General features: G+C 27.8%; 6 protein-coding genes across 6 annotated transcripts; 3 read left to right on the forward strand and 3 right to left on the reverse strand. All coding sequences in view use genetic code 12, as the record gives it.

Moving 5' to 3' along the window:
- Positions 1-146: 146 nt before the first annotated feature.
- Positions 147-1,529, reverse strand: GCD2 (translation initiation factor eIF2B subunit delta; the record flags this gene model as incomplete). Its single annotated transcript, XM_051758791.1, has 1 exon — positions 147-1,529. One exon carries the CDS (start codon positions 1,527-1,529, stop codon positions 147-149), a length of 1,383 nt encoding a protein of 460 aa, XP_051613363.1.
- Positions 1,530-1,684: 155 nt separating this feature from the next.
- On the forward strand, positions 1,685-6,982 carry ECM29 (Ecm29p; the record flags this gene model as incomplete). The annotated part of the gene is made up of 1 exon (XM_051758792.1): positions 1,685-6,982. The coding sequence occupies one exon, from the start codon at positions 1,685-1,687 to the stop codon at positions 6,980-6,982; it is 5,298 nt and encodes a 1,765-aa protein (XP_051613364.1).
- A 60-nt stretch (positions 6,983-7,042) lies between these two features.
- UBI4 (ubiquitin) lies at positions 7,043-8,416 on the reverse strand (the record flags this gene model as incomplete). The annotated part of the gene is made up of 1 exon (XM_051758793.1): positions 7,043-8,416. One exon carries the CDS (start codon positions 8,414-8,416, stop codon positions 7,043-7,045), a length of 1,374 nt encoding a protein of 457 aa, XP_051613365.1.
- Positions 8,417-10,747: 2,331 nt separating this feature from the next.
- Positions 10,748-12,673, forward strand: KGF55_003945 (uncharacterized protein; the record flags this gene model as incomplete). Its single annotated transcript, XM_051758794.1, has 1 exon — positions 10,748-12,673. One exon carries the CDS (start codon positions 10,748-10,750, stop codon positions 12,671-12,673), a length of 1,926 nt encoding a protein of 641 aa, XP_051613366.1.
- Positions 12,674-13,692: 1,019 nt separating this feature from the next.
- BUL1 (Bul1p) lies at positions 13,693-15,924 on the forward strand (the record flags this gene model as incomplete). Its single annotated transcript, XM_051758795.1, has 1 exon — positions 13,693-15,924. The coding sequence occupies one exon, from the start codon at positions 13,693-13,695 to the stop codon at positions 15,922-15,924; it is 2,232 nt and encodes a 743-aa protein (XP_051613367.1).
- A 613-nt stretch (positions 15,925-16,537) lies between these two features.
- On the reverse strand, positions 16,538-17,845 carry KGF55_003947 (uncharacterized protein; the record flags this gene model as incomplete). Its single annotated transcript, XM_051758797.1, has 1 exon — positions 16,538-17,845. The coding sequence occupies one exon, from the start codon at positions 17,843-17,845 to the stop codon at positions 16,538-16,540; it is 1,308 nt and encodes a 435-aa protein (XP_051613368.1).
- Between the last annotated feature and the right edge of the window lie 140 nt (positions 17,846-17,985).

The following is a 17,985-nucleotide window of genomic DNA, read 5'->3' on the forward strand; positions in this document are numbered from 1 at the left end:
TTGGTGATTTTATTTTCGTGAAATGTAAACTGACGTACTCGAGACTTAAAACCGAGATCACGAAGTGCTACCAAGTTTTTACGAAAGTTGAAACTAATTTTCCACAAACAGCACAATCAGATTTGAATAATCTATGTATTAACTACTTACGTATTCTTATACTCTCTTAAAATAACTGGAACTGAAGAAGGTGGTAAAGCACCCAATTCTGTTATAATTTTATTTATATACTCAGGAGGGGTTAAATCATACATTATATTCAATACGTTTAAAGTTTGAATTTTTCTCCAATTTTGTAAAGGTTCATCATCATCATTATTTTTTTCATCATCTTTTTTACCAATGAATTGTTCTAATGCAAATGATTTCTTTTGTGATTTTTTTAGTATAAGATCTTCTGGATCTGCCAATTCATTATTTGTAACAGAATCTAATTGAACTTTATCTGAAAATTTTATTGATTCACAACATGTTAATACTGGTATATTTCTTGTATGAGACATCATTGCTATCATTGCAGTTCCAACTCTTGCAAAGAGTCTTCCATTTGATAACATTGCATGGGCTCCTAAAAACACACAATCAACATCTTCTAATAATGTTGAGGATAATGAATTCAATAATACATAATGTATACTTATATAATTTGATAATTCATCTCCTAATGCCTTTGATAAATTCTTAATTAATGTCTTACCTTCAAATAAAGGTCTTGAATCAACAATAATTAGTGTGAAATGTTTATTTTGATGTTTTGCACAATATACAAATAATTCTTCCAATACTTGTGAATGTCCATAAGTTAAAATAGTTGAACCATTTGATATATGAGTTGAAGCGCTTTCAACAATTAATTGATCAGATAATTCAATTTTTTCCTTTATGAAATCATCTATTTTCGAACATAATATTTCTTTCGCTTTTTTATCAGATGTATCTATTGATATCAATGAAATTTCTTGTTTTAACCACCTTATAGCATTCCCCATTGATACTGATAAGGGACGACCAGATTTAAGATATTCTATTTGATGTGATAAATGACCTGTTAAATGTCTAGTCAAAGTTGTATTTTCTGGAGTTTTATAATCTTGAATTACTTGTTTAAAAACTTGAAGCATATTTCTCAATCTCGCCACAGATCCAACTACACTATAACTTGAATATTTTAGAGTTAATGATAATATAGCTGGATGTACAATATGTGATATAGTAGGTGATGAAGCATTTCTTTGTTCCCTAGTTTCTAAATGTCCAAATAAATGTGGTATTTTTTTATTTTCTTTTATAACAGTTTGATTCAATTGCTTCTTTAAATGAGTTGCAGTTGTTTGTTTTTGTTTTTTCTTTTCAATCTTTTGTTCTGCTATTTGTTTTTGTTGTTCTGGTGTGATTCCACTAGCTTCCTTTTGAGCAGCCCTTTTGGCTGCTTTTTCCTTTTTCTTTAATTCTTTTAGTTCTTTGTTACTCAATTTCTTCTCTTCGGTTGCAGCAGGTTTAGCCTCTGCCTCAACCTTTGCATCAGTCATCTTTCGAATAGAAGTTGTGTGATCTTGACTCAAGATATGAATCAAATTTTTCAAATAATTAAATCTAAAATAAATAAAATCTCGCTTTACCAAATATATTTTGACTGCAAAAAATCAAAACTCTATACTTTTTGCCACAAGACTCAATTTAAGAAATGGCAGACCAAGAGTTATCCTTGTTAAACAAAGTCGAGCTAAAGATAGCATTAGCAGAAACTGATCACCAATTGGAACAATCCTTAAATACATTCTTATCACCTATACTATTAAAACTTGCAAGTCCTCATGCAGAAGTTCGAAATTCTGTTTTAAAAATCATTCAACATATAATTCCAAGAATTACAGCAGCACGAAATCTCAAGTTACCAATTGAATCATTAATTGAACAAATAAATTATCCTAATGTCAAAACAGGTTTAGATCCTACTTCCGTTAGGTTGTATTCTGCATTATTTTTATCAAGAGGAATAGATCGAATTAATGAAGAAGAAAGGAAAACATACGTGCCGTCAATTGTGAAAGAAATATCGAATTTACCACCCTTAATAGCTGCAAGAATGTTCAGTATACTATACAAAATATTAGGTACATGGAAAGCACCTGGATATAAATCTGACGAATATAATCAACTTCGAACAAATTTAAATTTAGAGCAAAATGAGAGATATTTATCATTGAAAATAAGTCAATTCTTTCTATTAACTTTGGAATCGTTGAATACTCCATCATCTGGATTAGCCGCATCAGATATTAAATTTTTCACAACAGATGCTGGAGTTACTTTTAAAACAAGCATTGAATTATCACGGTATAAATTATCACTCTTTAGTTTCATACAATCTGGATTTAGTGACGAGCAACTTGTTTTACCATTATTGATTGCTTCTGCTGACCCATCATTGTCATTGAATGAAGCAGAAAAGCTTTTCAAAAAACTTGAAGTCAAATACGAAAATGTTCAACTTTATGGAGGAATACCATTAATAGATTTGCTAATAAATATTTATTTGAAATGCGGTAATAGCGCATTTGATCTTAATCTCAAATATAAAATCATTCAAACTTTACTCAAAATAAAGTCTATTAGAAATCATGAAAAATTAACTGATATTGTTTCAATTGCATTAGAATCTCCTTCCACTAAATTGAGAAAACTAGGTACAGATTTAATTGGGTCAGTAACAACCGATAATATAGAGAATTTGAAAGAATTTACGGAGAACATAGCTAATAAGTTAAGATCAAGTCTAAGTCAAGATAAATCTGAAAATTATAACTCCTTAGTGATAGCAGAATTGCAATCCAAATACGAAACTTTAGGAAATTTATTACTTGCTTCACCTCAAATTTTTATAAATGATTGGTCATATATAAATTTTCTTTTACAAGCACTTGAGAATGAAAATGTAGAAGTAAAAGTATCAATTCAAAATGTATTATCAAGTTTAACTGTACATTTCAACAAACTCAATGATTCAAATAAACAAGAATTGATATCATCTGCTTGGGACGCAGTCAATGCAAATTCAATGACAAAATATATTATAACAAAATATATCAATTTAGCATTTCCATTTGATGATTCAACTGCTAGAATGTTGACAATTATAGGAACAAATATTAACAATCCACCTGAAATTATTGAGGAATCTAATAAAGGTTTACACCCATATTGGTTTAAGTTGCTTCAAGCAAATAATTCGACCGAGTCTATCTTCGCTGCAAATACTGAATCTGTGAAATTCCCAAGTTTCCAGGATTTTGTGGAAAAACTTGTGAATGAGATTGCAAACCCAAATTCACCAATACAACAAGTGTTACCCAAAGCGTTAGAATTTGCTGAACAAATTCTAGTCATGGAAGCATTGGAAGGTAAAAAAACAGTTGTTGAAACCGATAAAAATTGGTCAATCAGATTAGAAAAAGCAATTGAGATGAATGAAGAAGTTAGAAAGTTGGTAATTGAGAAATTAAAGAATGACAAAACTATTGAACCTCAAGTAGTTGATCTTTTGAGAATATGTATTGATGGTCTTGTTGGTCAGCATACAAAATCAAACTCCTTGAATCCATTTTATGCAAGAACTTTAGCTAAATTACTTCCATTTACTTCAGATGAAATAGTCCAACAGTTGTTACCTAAACTTGATGAAATCATTAATATAGTAAATTCAGTTGATAGAAACAATTTGAGTGATGTTTGTAAAATTATTGGAATCTTAGCTAGTCATCCATTAGTAGATTCCAACAGTGTCTTATCAAAAACGGGTGAAAATGAAAGTCAAACAATTTTGCAATGCTATGTCATGTCCAGAGTGTTTGCAAGAAATGTAAACACCGGTAGTATTACATCCGATAGTTTGACTAATTTGTTGAAACAATTGGTTCAAATTTCAAATAATCGGTATCCCATAGCTAGTGATGGTATTTCACAATTAGCAATGTATGGAGTATTGAATAAATTCAAGAATCCTGAAATCAATACTTTACTTGATCAATTGAAAACCAATGCTCGAACCAAGATTAAAAAATTTGATGAAAAAGCTGTTATTGAGTTAGGTTATTTGACATTAGTTGACGAAAGATCTAATGAAGAAAATTTAACAGAGGACGAGAAATCAATATATGAATTCCATAACTCAAAAGAAATTGAATCTATTTTTGCATCAGCTGAAGCATTTGTAATCACTTCTGCTGGTTGGAAATCAAAATTATTACAAAAGAAATTAGATATACCGACAGTCAATATCGAAAATTTACCAAATAGTACAATTAGATTACCTTTCATATTAGATCTAGTAATATCTGCATGTAAAGATACAAAACCATCATTAAGAAAAGCAGGTTGTATTTGGGCATTAGCGATGGTTCAAAATTGTGGTCATTTACAACAAGTTAAAGATCGAGCAACTGATTTACATATAAGTTTTATGAGATTTTTAGCAGATAAAGATGAATTAATTCAAGATTCTGCATCAAGAGGATTAGCATTAGTTTATGAAATGGGAGATGTTGAATTAAAAGAATATTTGGTTAAATCATTATTAAAATCTTTTACTCAATCTGATACTAATTCAATTACATCTGGTTCAATTGAAGAAAATACTCAATTATTTGAACCAGATTTATTAAAGACTAATGATGGTTCCGTATCAACTTATAAAGATGTTTTGAATTTAGCTCAAGATGCAGGTGATCCAAGTTTAGTTTATAAATTTATGTCATTAGCTAAATCTTCAACTTTATGGTCATCAAGAAAAGGTATAGCATATGGATTAGAATCGATATTATCACAATCTTCATTAGATCAGTTGTTATCAACAAATTCAAATTTTGCAAATAGACTAATTCCTAAATTATTTAGATATAGGTATGATCCATTCACATCTGTTTCTCAATCAATGGATTCAATTTGGAATTCAATTGTCAAAGATTCATCTAAAACAATAAATGATAATTTCACTTCAATTTTAAATGAATTATTATCTGGTATGGGTAAAAAAGAATGGAGAGTAAGACAAGCTAGTGCTGCAGCATTAATTGATTTATTACAACTGGTTGAATTATCAAAATATGAATATAGAATAGAAGAAATTTGGAGTATGAGTTTTAGAATAATGGATGATATTAAAGAAAGTGTACGTAAAGAAGGATTACGATTAACAAAAAGTTTAACTACTACAATGACTAATACTTTGAAAAAATCAAATAAAAACACAAATGAAAATTTATTAGGTAAATTAATTGAATTTTTATTAGGTAATAAGGGAATTTTATCTGATTCTCAAGATATTAAAGATTTTTCAATTGATACATTATTAAAACTTTGTAAAACCAAGACAAAAGCACTCAAACCTTATATATCAATCTTGATTGAAAATTTCATTGGACTTTTTTCATCATTAGAACCAGAAGTTGTAAATTATTTAGCTTTAAATGCTGGGAAATATAATATTGATAATAATGAATTTGATTCTAAAAGATTACAAAGCGTGGGGAAATCTCCATTAATGGATGCTATTGAATTTTTATTAAGTCAATTAGATGATGAATCAATCCCACAATTTATAACAAAATTAGAACATTCAATTAAATATAGTGTTGGATTACCTTCAAAAGTTAGTGGTTCAAAAGTATTAATTTCTTTAGTTATTGATCATAATCAACAAATGAAACCATATAGTTCAAAACTTTTAGATATAGCATCAAGTCAAATTAAAAATAGAAATGATACAGTTGCTTCATGTTATGCAGCTGCAGCTGGTTATATTTGTAGAATTGCAAATGTGGATTCAATTATAAAATATTCAGAAAAAATCACCAAGCTTTATTTTGAACCAAAAGAACCTGGTGATGAAAGATCAAGAATTTTATCAAGTATTGCAAGTGAATGTGTTTCAAAATATTCTGGTGATAAATTTAGTATTGTTGCTTCAGCTTTTTTACCATTAGCTTATATTGGTAAATTTGATAGTGTTAAATCTGTTTCTCATAATTTTGATAAAGAATGGACTGAACATACAAGTGGTGATTCAGCTATTAAATTATATTCAACTGAAATTTTAGAACTTCTTGAAAAATATATAAAATCTAATGATTTTGCTGTAAAGATTACATTAGCTATAGCTTTATCACATTTATGTAAAGTTTCAAATCAAGAACTGGTTTTATTTCAACAATTTATTGGTAAGACTGTTGATTTATTGATTGAAGCTAATAAAGGTAAATCTTGGGAAGGTAAAGAATATATATTTGGAGCATTAGTTGATTTTGCAATCTTAGTACAAAAGAATCTGGAAATCAATGATTCATTACTTCAATCGGTCGAAAAGACAGTCATTACAGAAATTAAAAGAAAAAATAAAAGGTATCAAAGATTAGCAATTCAACAGTGTAGTAAATTTATTCATAGTATTCATAATAATGAGGAGTTAATTGATGAATATATAAGGATAATGGGAGAAATTTTAAATAGAGAATTTGAAATGAAAGATGATGATAGTGATGAAGAAATGGTTCATCCTATTCCAACAAGCTATAATGAAGAAAATGTATTAAAAATAATATCAAATTTGACAGAATCATTTTATAATCCAATAAATTTTAAATTGTTTAAATTTATCATGGAAACTTATAGAGAAGTCTTTGATTCAAGTATATATGTTACATGGAGATCAAGAATTGAAATAACAAAACTAATGAGAAAAATTTCTGGGTTAATAACTGATGTATCAAATGAAGTTGCAAATGAATTGATGAAAACATGGGATTTGCTCAAACTGGAATGTCTAACATTGGATTCATTAGAATCTGTTAAAATTGAATTCATTAGATTGTCTAAAGAATTAATACTTCATTTGAACGATGAAAATAAAGCTATAGTGCAATCACAGTTGAATGAGTACCTAAAGAGTGAAACTTCAAATGTAGTAAAAGTAGAAATAGAGAAATAATTGTATAGATGAAAAATTATTAATTAGCTATAAAATATTAAACTTTTAATTCTAAAACACCTATTGACCACCTCTTAATCTCAAGACTAAATGTAAGGTTGATTCTTTTTGAATGTTATAATCTGATAATGTTCTACCATCTTCTAATTGTTTACCAGCGAAAATCAATCTTTGTTGATCTGGTGGGATACCTTCTTTATCTTGAATTTTAGATTTAACATTATCAATGGTATCTGATGATTCAACTTCTAAGGTAATGGTTTTACCAGTTAAAGTTTTAACGAAAATTTGCATACCACCTCTCAATCTTAAAACTAAATGTAAAGTAGATTCTTTTTGAATATTGTAATCAGATAATGTTCTTCCATCTTCTAATTGTTTACCAGCGAAAATCAATCTTTGTTGATCTGGTGGGATACCTTCTTTGTCTTGAATTTTAGATTTAACATTATCAATAGTATCTGATGATTCAACTTCTAAAGTAATGGTTTTACCAGTTAAAGTTTTAACAAAAATTTGCATACCACCTCTTAATCTTAAGACTAAATGTAAAGTTGATTCTTTTTGAATATTGTAGTCGGATAAAGTTCTACCATCTTCTAATTGTTTACCAGCAAAGATTAATCTTTGTTGATCTGGTGGGATACCTTCTTTGTCTTGAATTTTGGATTTAACATTATCGATAGTATCTGATGATTCAACTTCTAAAGTGATGGTTTTACCAGTTAAAGTTTTAACAAAAATTTGCATACCACCTCTTAATCTTAAAACTAAATGTAAAGTAGATTCTTTTTGGATATTGTAATCAGATAATGTTCTACCATCTTCTAATTGTTTACCAGCAAAGATTAATCTTTGTTGATCTGGTGGAATACCTTCTTTATCTTGAATTTTAGATTTGACATTATCGATGGTATCTGATGATTCGACTTCTAAAGTGATGGTTTTACCAGTCAAAGTTTTAACAAAAATTTGCATACCACCTCTTAATCTTAAAACTAAATGTAATGTAGATTCTTTTTGGATATTGTAATCAGATAATGTTCTACCATCTTCTAATTGTTTACCAGCAAAGATTAATCTTTGTTGATCTGGTGGAATACCTTCTTTATCTTGAATTTTAGATTTGACATTATCGATGGTATCTGATGATTCGACTTCTAAAGTGATGGTTTTACCAGTCAAAGTTTTAACAAAAATTTGCATACCACCTCTTAATCTTAAAACTAAATGTAATGTAGATTCTTTTTGGATATTGTAATCAGATAATGTTCTTCCATCTTCTAATTGTTTACCAGCAAAAATCAATCTTTGTTGATCTGGTGGAATACCTTCTTTATCCTGAATTTTAGATTTAACATTATCAATAGTATCTGATGATTCTACTTCCAAAGTAATGGTTTTACCAGTTAAAGTTTTAACAAAAATTTGCATTGTGTAATATTAGTTATAATTTATTTGATTGATCGATGGATAAGTTTGATTAATTGTATTAAATTGATTGATTGTTATGTTGTAAGTTCTAATTGATTGATAAATAAAAGTGGCAACATAATTTATCTCCCTTTATATATAAATTTGTTGATTAATTTACACTACTTTTGCTTACTCCTATCTTAATTACCACACATGACTTTATTATCTATTTATTACGTAAGCACTAAATACAAATATTATGTAATCCATTCCAAAAGCAAAAATTTCTTTTTAATTCAATCTTGTTTCATAATTTACGAAATCATGAAACTCAATCGTTTGATGTAGACCTAGTCTTACTCGACGTTCAGATTAGGGAAGAATCACATACTCGTGGGAAGTTATACTCGAACAGTTGTAGCTAGCCCAATCATCATTAACTTTCATCAGCATATAGGGTTTAGGGTATTGATGGTCTTTTTCCATAAGACTCGTTTTAAAATCGTCAGTTTGTCCAAAATCCAAACTGAATCGATCATCAATAGAGTCTGATATGAGCTAAACGAATGAATGACTCTAACAATCTTAATGTGAGAGCTATAAATAACTTTTTACCAGCAAAATTTCAACTCGTAAAAGTTTAAAGTAATATATCACCTTAATTAAAATTTCTTTTTTCTTTACTTTAGACTACACCAAATTTGCGCTATTTTTCATCTACAGTTTCGCTTAAAACTCTAAATTACAAATCCGATAATAAATGACTTTATTAATGAATTGATCTTGATGATCTCGATCATTTCTTGTATTGGTTTTAGAGCATCGTAAATGTAATCTTTAGTGTATGTAAGTTCTTACTTTGAGTTGAAAATACAGAGGGTTGCTTGCGGTACGGATGTTTGCGATACGGTTGGGCTTTACTTCAACTTTGATTAAGGTTCTGTTATAAAACAGACAATAAAGTGGCAGAGAGAAGGGAGTTGACTAGTGCCTGGCTCACAGGGCTAGCAATAACCTGCTCAAGCCTCCTTTTTTTTGTGAAGAAATATCTTCCTTTATTCATCCACGCATTCTATTGGATTGTTGAAGCGATTGGTTCTAATGAATTTGGTTGCAAAATTAAATTGAAAGAAATGAGACAATAAGTACATACTCTAACGCAAATGTAAGCGAACAGATTTGAGTAGAATCACGATACTATCAACGTCGAGAAACTAAACAGAATGAAGAAGTTTTCGTCAAGACGTTAGATGAGTAAACACCCACCAATCTCATTGGTCACATCCTTACAATTTTGGTTATGTTACCCTTTTAAAACGTATGTTTGCCCTAATTATTAAAAAAAATTCTATTTTTTTCTCACTAGGATTTAAAAGTCACATTACCTTAAAATTTTTCTCTGTAGGTAATGAGAAACTTTTTAAAGCATATTTAGGCAGACAACTCTATACAACCACCACCATTTATATACATAATGAACCTTATCTGTTCAAGACTCTAGGTGATCTTTTCCAGTAATAGCTATTGAAATGTTGCTCAATGGTATCGATTCTTGTTGAGTAGTCTATTAAAATCCTAAAATTTAAATATCGTGTGCAATTTGATAAAAAAAGAAATTATTGCTTCCAATGGAAAATGAACTTTTTTTTTTACAACCACAATTTATTCTCCTATATTAAAGGATTGATGCTGATTGAAATAGTATGGAATGAATACTATTAGAACCCAGGTGGTGTTTCCGCCTTTCCTTCGATCAAACTAGCCCGAGCACCGAGCTTTTACCAATTTCTTCATTGTTCTTCTGTCTATAAATAAACTTTTTAGATCATTTGTATTTTTTTGGTCGTAAAAAAAAATTCAGATAAATTTGATTTCATAAATTCAATCAAATTTTGATTCTATTTTTTTACAACCAATAGACTACAATTCACGTTCTATTATAGAATAATAGTGTTCATCACTGTCAAATCTCATCAGATAGATCAATAATTATTCATAATCCAACTAGTAAATCACTTATCGTTTGAAATACGTCATAAGAAATTCAATAATTAGCATACACTTTAATTCGATTTAAGAATTATTTTACAACCAACTCCATTTATAAATCACATAAATTTTATATACAACAAACCAACACTAATTAGTCAAATTCAAGATGTTTTAGGATTTGAAGAATTTATAATTTAAATTTTTCAAATTTAAACCTATATTAATTTTGAAATCAAATAAATAATAGAGTAAAGGGTAATACTCGATACAAAACTTATATATCCAGTCGTAGTAAAAAGGGCAAGCTCAAGGTATTAAAACCACCATTGAAAAACTCCAATAAAGCATAATATCAGAATGATTGAAAGCCCGAAAGCTTCTATATCAAAAATAAGTATACCATCATCATCTTCAACTTCAATATCATCGACAATTGAATCTTCAAAAACATCTACATCGGAATTTTCAAATGATAATCAAGATACTACTGTTAAATCAAATATCGAACCAATATCTCATCATAATCAAGATCAACAAATTCCATTAGAAGATCATAAACCTTCTTTTAATTATGATTTAGAAATTTTTAATTTATGTAAAGAATATTTAAGTAGTAAAAATCATCATGGATTAGCATTAGTTGCAAGACAAAAGGGAATTCCACCATTTTTAAGATTCAAAATATGGCCGATATTATTAAAATATCATCCATTTGTTTTAAATCCTTTTATTCAACCTGATAATGAAATTATAGATGAATCATCAAGTGATCTGGAATTAAGTTCTATATCAAGTAAGAAGAGTACAATCTCAAGTAAAAGTAATAATGATTCAGATGTAGAAGAAGTAAAAGAAACAGATACCACTAAAGAAATTGAAATAAAAATTAAAAAAGATATTTCAAGATATATTCAAAGGCTTTATTATTTACAAAATCATCAAATAACTGATATTGAAAAAGATATAATATCAATTTTAGAAAATTCTGTTTTAAAATTTGCAATTAAATGGAGTAAAATTATAAAATATGATTCTTCATTATCTTGGATGGCTTTGAATCTTGCAGAATGGTTTCCACCAATTCCAAAAACTTCTTGGGTTTTAGTTGGTAGAGATAATCATTCAAAAGGAAATTCATTAACTACTAATGTATTAGATGATTATTCAAATTATATAGAAAATATACCTGGTTTACAAGATTATCTTGATGAATTAATTAAAAAAGATAATATATCAAATATGGCGTTTCATGAAGTTTATGAAAGGTTAGTTTTGGTGCTATTGCATTGTCCAGAACCAGAACAAAAAAAGGAAGAAGAAGAAACTAAATCGAAAGATGCTTCATCTTCATCATCATCATCACAACAATTAAAAATTGTCAACAAGACTACATTACCAATAAAAGGAGGTACAATAGAAGAAAGAGTATCATTTTTTATATTTTGTTTAAGAAAATTATTACCTGAATTATCACAATATTTTCATGAAGAACAAATTTTAACAAAATTTGGTTGTTCAGATGATGAATGGTTAATTTGGTGGTTAAAATTTGTTGGTACAAAAGTTTGGTCAAAACATGATAGAGGTAGAATTTGGGATTATATGATGGGTTGGAGATTGAAAAACCCCAAAAGAACTTTAAATCATTATTATGAAAAATTAAATTATGTTAATAGAAATACTTTGGAGAAATTAGGACCTGATGTATTTTGGACAGTAAATGCAGAACAAGATAACAAACATACTTTAGATCCAAGAAGAAGTTCATTTAAAGATTTAATAAATGATTTAAATAATGATTTTAAAGACTCCAAGAATAATAAAACCTCAACAAATGATTCATCATCATCATCATCAAATTCTCCATCACCAAGTGAATTAGAATCACCAAATTTATCAATACCATTTTCAAAAATAGATCCTCATATAGCATTAATTTTTATATCAATATCATTATTAAAATCAAAAGAAAATACATTAGTTGAATTAGATCAACATGAAATAAGACAATTTTTATCAAGATTACCTTCAAAATCATATAAATATAATCAAAAATCAAGAAAAAAAGAACACGCAACCACCGAAGATGTAAATTCAAATAATCAATCAAATTCTACTTCCCCAATTTCATCACCAATTGATAAATTACCAATAAATAATATAATAATATCAAATGATTCAAGAAATAATAAACATAAAATTAATTTTATAGATAATATAATTATAGAAGCTGGTGAAATGTGGAGAAAATGGTTATGGTCAGAATTTATTGATGATAATTAGAAAGTTAGTAAATAAGAGGTAAAGACAATTAAGTATTTAGTCCGTATGTAGGTTTTTATTTTTTTTTAGTCTTATTTAAAGAAATTACCTTTTTGGTCAAATTAATGTGAAAATCGTAAACGATTACTAATCATATCTCAATTTTAAAATGAAGAAAAACTTAACAACCTGTTAACAACCTGTTAATTAGATGTAGTTGGAGTAAAGATCAAGATATGAGTTAACGATATCAAATGTCGATCAATAGGTTATTGTTTCTTCTAGATGGTTCTAAAATTAAGTCAATTATTAGACACTATTAAAGAGATTCCATTTATCGGATTCGAATAATCGATCCGATCAAAAAGTTTATTTCGTAGTTTGATAACTACCCAAATTAAGAAACTAAAATTCATTAGAATCAATGACGCATGTGGAATTAATAGTTAGTAGACATTCCATAATTGACTCGTTGTCTAGTTGTTCCACCTTCTCCTGCTAAAATCCGTATAGCAGTGACTATTGTCCGTATTCTGTAGCATAAGGCTGAATCAAAAAACTTTAAAATTAAGCTTTTTAAATTAGTTCTAAAGGGATGAGTCAGATATTGAATAGGTAAATCATTAATTTATTGAATTTGCTTGACTATCACACTTCAATTCAATTGAGTTGAGACATTTGATGGAAGAGATGGAAACGTATACTAATGACACCTCCAAACCTTACTCTGATAAACTCCTTATCGACTCAATTCTACTAACCACCTTTTCGTAAATTTTTTGGCTTTGTCACAAGATTGATTGAAGATAAAACGTGAAAAACGTTACAAACGTTTTTTAAGTAACTTTACATTTGATTAACAAACATGGGTTGAATATGCATGGAAGTCTAAATCAATGAGTATTAGACATGATTGATTACTCATACACTTTAGTCACCTAAATTTCGTACATATGTATAAATATAAACTAGTAGAACCTATTAATAATCATAATTCTGATTAATTAGCTAACAAGGTTTCTTTTAACAAACTCATCAAAATGTCCGAGAAACCTATACCAACTAAATCAAAATCATTTGATGAAACAATAGGTACAATATTACCATCATATCTTATGTATACGCAAACAATTGGTAAAAATGTAAAAGTTCCTGAAGAAAATGATGATGTTTATAATCAACCTCCACCACCAATTTATTCAAATGATGAAATCGAATCTTCAAATTCAACTAATAGTGCTCATTTTTCGATTTTACAATCAAGTACTTCATCAATTACAAATGTATCAAATGAAAATAATGGTACCGCTATTGATATTCAAAATCTTAATAGTGATGATGATTCATTGATTGTTGCTGATGAAAATACAAATTGGAGAGAAACCGTACTTGATAATGTTCATAAGTTACCAAATATGACATTTGAAAATAATGATTTATCAAATTCTGTTAAAATGGAAATTTTTTTTACAAAAGAAATTGGTGAAATTAATAGAAAACCAGAATTTATTAATCCATCATTATATGAATATACTCAAGGTGATTTATTAAATGGTTATTTAACTATTAGAAATACTTCAAATAAACCAATTTCTTTTGAAATGTTTTATTTATTATTTGAAGGTAGTTTTATGGTTGCAAATAATAAAGATTTGAAAGATTTAACTCCCGTAAAAATTAGAAGATTTTTAGAAATGTTTGATTTTTCAGGTAGTTGGAATGATGCTCATATAAATAGATTAGTTTCAGAAAGTGAAGATATTTATTTTTGTACAGCTGGTGATTTTCAAGATCCAATAGATGGTACAAATTTATATTTTAAAGATAAAATTTTAAGACCAAATAGAACTTACAAGAGATTTTTTTCATTCAAGATTCCTGAAAATTTATTAGATTCAGAATGTAACGAACATAGTTTATCAAAACATACAGAAATACCACCAACTTTAGGTTTATCAAGATGGGAAATCAAACATTATCCAGAAAGAGAAGATCAAAAAATAAGAGATTTATCAATAATCAATACATCAATTGGTTATGGAGTAATGGGTAGATTTATTGGTAAAAAATCAACTTGGGAATCTGAATTTGGGAAATTTGAAACTCCAAAACATAAAGATTTTACAAAATTAGTTAATCTGAAAGGTGATGAATATATAATTTTAAAAGAAATTACAAATTTTGTAAGAGTTATCCCAAGGACTAAAATCCTTACAGATAATGAAAAATTAATGAAACAAGTTGAAAATAAATTACTTTATGAAAATTTTATAAAAAGAATTAAAGATAAAATAGATGTTGGTGAACAGCTTCTTAAATCAATTGAAAATCAAAAATTTGATGATACAATTGAAATAAACGAATCCATAAGTCAACAAGAAATTGAAGCTGCAAAATTACAACAGTCATATAAACAAGTAGATTCAATAAGAGATTTAAAATCAAATATCAAAAAATTGGAATATTATGAATCAATGATTCCATTAATTAAAAAATCAATTACAGGTGATAAAAATTTAGGTATTTTGCTGGTCAAAACTCCTAAAACTGATTATACTATAAAATATATACCACCTTTAAGATTTAGAGATCAATCAATTGATGAATTAGCAAATACTTGGAATTTAAATATTCCAATAGATTTGTCTGTACAATATCCAAATAATAAAATTGAACCACCAATTATAAAAAATATCACCTCAGAATTAGTGGTCCATACTTTAAAGTCAATGTCAAAACCAATAGCATTAGAATTTAATCATGAATTAATATATAATAAAGTTCAAGGTAATAGTAAATCATTTCAAGATTTAGATACTTTTCAACATAATATAATCAAGCCATTACAAGATTATTCAAATAAGTTATATAACTTATTGAAAACCCTCGGTACAGAAAATTTTAAAATTGAAAAACTGTTAATTGATGATATTAAATCAATATGTCAATTAGATGAAAAAATAATGAATTTAGTATGTAATGATATTAAGGTAGATGAACAAAAATACACCCCCAAAACTAAATTAAATTGGCAACGAACACAATCACAAACATTATCAACATCATTTAATTTAAATATAAATTTACATAATTTATCATTAAAAGGAATACTGACATCAAAAGATTTAAAATTAAAAAGTTTTAATAAATTTAATTTAGTACCAAATTTTCAAAATTGTTTTTTAATTAGATTTTATCATTTAAAATTATCTTTTGAATTATCAAATGGTGATTGTATTAGAATTAAAATTCCAATTACAATTGAAAAATAATCAATAATCAGTGAAACTAATTTTTTTTCTTTACTTCTTTTATAATTAATTTTTCTTTTAGATATATAATAATAAAATAAATTATTTAATTCATTTTAACTTTTACAACTCTGTATTTCGATGTCACTCTGGTTTAGTAAATGCCAAATTTTTTAAAATAGCTGATTGAGCTCCAAATTAAGTAATTTCTGTAGTATTATCTTATCTTGCATAACTATTTTTGAAAATATTTGAATGTGCCAATGAAATAAAGTATGCTGTTTCAAAAGTTGAAAGTTTTGCACTACCCATTGATTAATTTGTTTCAGAATTTTTTTTTTTTTTTTTTTTGCAACTAATTCACCCTCCAGCGGGAAGTGGAAAGAAAAACAAACGTTTATTTGATACATATTTTACACTTTGCTTCAAAATTGAGCCAGGCATTGATCTGGGCGGCCGTTACGTTTTCCTTTACCATCATCATTTGAATTCATTTTCTCTTACTTCTATACGATTGTCAACATTTCATATGCATCGTACTATCTTTGTCAACACATTTGGAATGTGCCCCGATAAATGATTGATATAACTTTTTTAGAAAATACTTAAGACTCTTCGTTTTCATTAGCATCGTTCATAGAACTATCGACCTGTTTGCATCTTTTGAATTTTGTAATATAGTTTCACATCCTTTACTAGACAAGCCTGCAATTTCCCATGCTCTTTTTACAAGAGTTGATTTTAATCCTTGCTTTCTTGCAAATTCATAGCTTTTAATAAATTCATGTTTTTTAATTTTAAAACCATATTCATCTGATTTTTCTTCAACCAAATTTCTTCTATAATTGTTTCTCACTTGTTGAAATGTTATTTGATCTAAAGGTTGAGTTAAATGAGATCCATGTGGAGGTAAATAAAGTGGAATTATATTGTTCTTCAAACATTCAAGTCTAAATTCTGGTGTTTCATGAGAAAAATGATTATCCAATACCAAAACAACTTTTTCAGAATTTGGACCAGCATTAGATTGGGGAATGAAAATTTGCCTTAACCATTCAACTGCATTTGATTCTGTTGTGAAACCATTAGGCGCATGATGATAGAGCCAGTGTGGTATCATAGAGTCGGAAAGTTCTGTTCCTTTCGGTATGAACCAATCATCATGAAGGTGATGACCTTTGAAAAGTACCAAAGGTTCAAGAACTTTACCAGATTTTGATATTGTTTCTAATAAAGTCACATAATCTGAATCAGAATTATCTTCACCATCTATTTTATATTTCTTATCTTTATCAGTTGATTTAATTAATTTCCAATCATCTGATTTAAAACTTAATTTAACATTAATTTCATCCATATTATAAATATTATCATCTTTAATATTATAATCGGTGATAACTCGATTAAATGTATCAAACCATTTTTTAAAAATTTCATATTCATTTGAAAAGACTCGTGCACTGGTAACTGGTTTAACAAATGCATTCTTTAATTCAGGATGACGCAATTCAAATTGTTGAAACCAATACTTTCCCAAAGTCTCTTTAACATATGGCTCTCCATTTATTAAAGACTGTTCTGCCACATCCTTATTTAGTTCCTCTAAGAATTTATTTGCAATTAAAAGAACTTCTTTCGATGAAACTGGATCCCCAGATTCACTCATCATTAAACAATAATCACTGATGACAGTTTCCATAACATAGGGTATTTTGAGCTGTTCATGATGACCATTAACATAGTCCTTTGGTCTTTTCGACCACGCTCTCAAAGACGATTCACGAACATCATTTTGTCTCGAGATTGCAAGCTTACTTGGTATTTTAGCAAGTTCTTTTTCTTTTCTAGATTGTGAAACAGCTAATGCCAATCTTTCTTTCTTCTTTTGAGATACTTCTCTTTTCGCTTGCTTCTGAACTGAAGCAGGAGGTACAACTGCCATTGATATCTATTTGTTCAGTAGTAGAATTCAGTTGTTGTCAATAATATTTAATTGTTTTCAAACAGTTTTATTTGTTTACAAAATATTTATTGTTTGTTTACAAATCTGAAATTTTACTTTGTGTAATAAATTGTTGCACA

This window comes from Candida pseudojiufengensis, assembly GCF_024610245.1.
Source record: "Candida pseudojiufengensis strain CBS 10847 chromosome Unknown scaffold18, whole genome shotgun sequence".
NCBI classification, from domain to species: Eukaryota; Fungi; Ascomycota; class Pichiomycetes; order Serinales; family Debaryomycetaceae; genus Lodderomyces; species Lodderomyces pseudojiufengensis.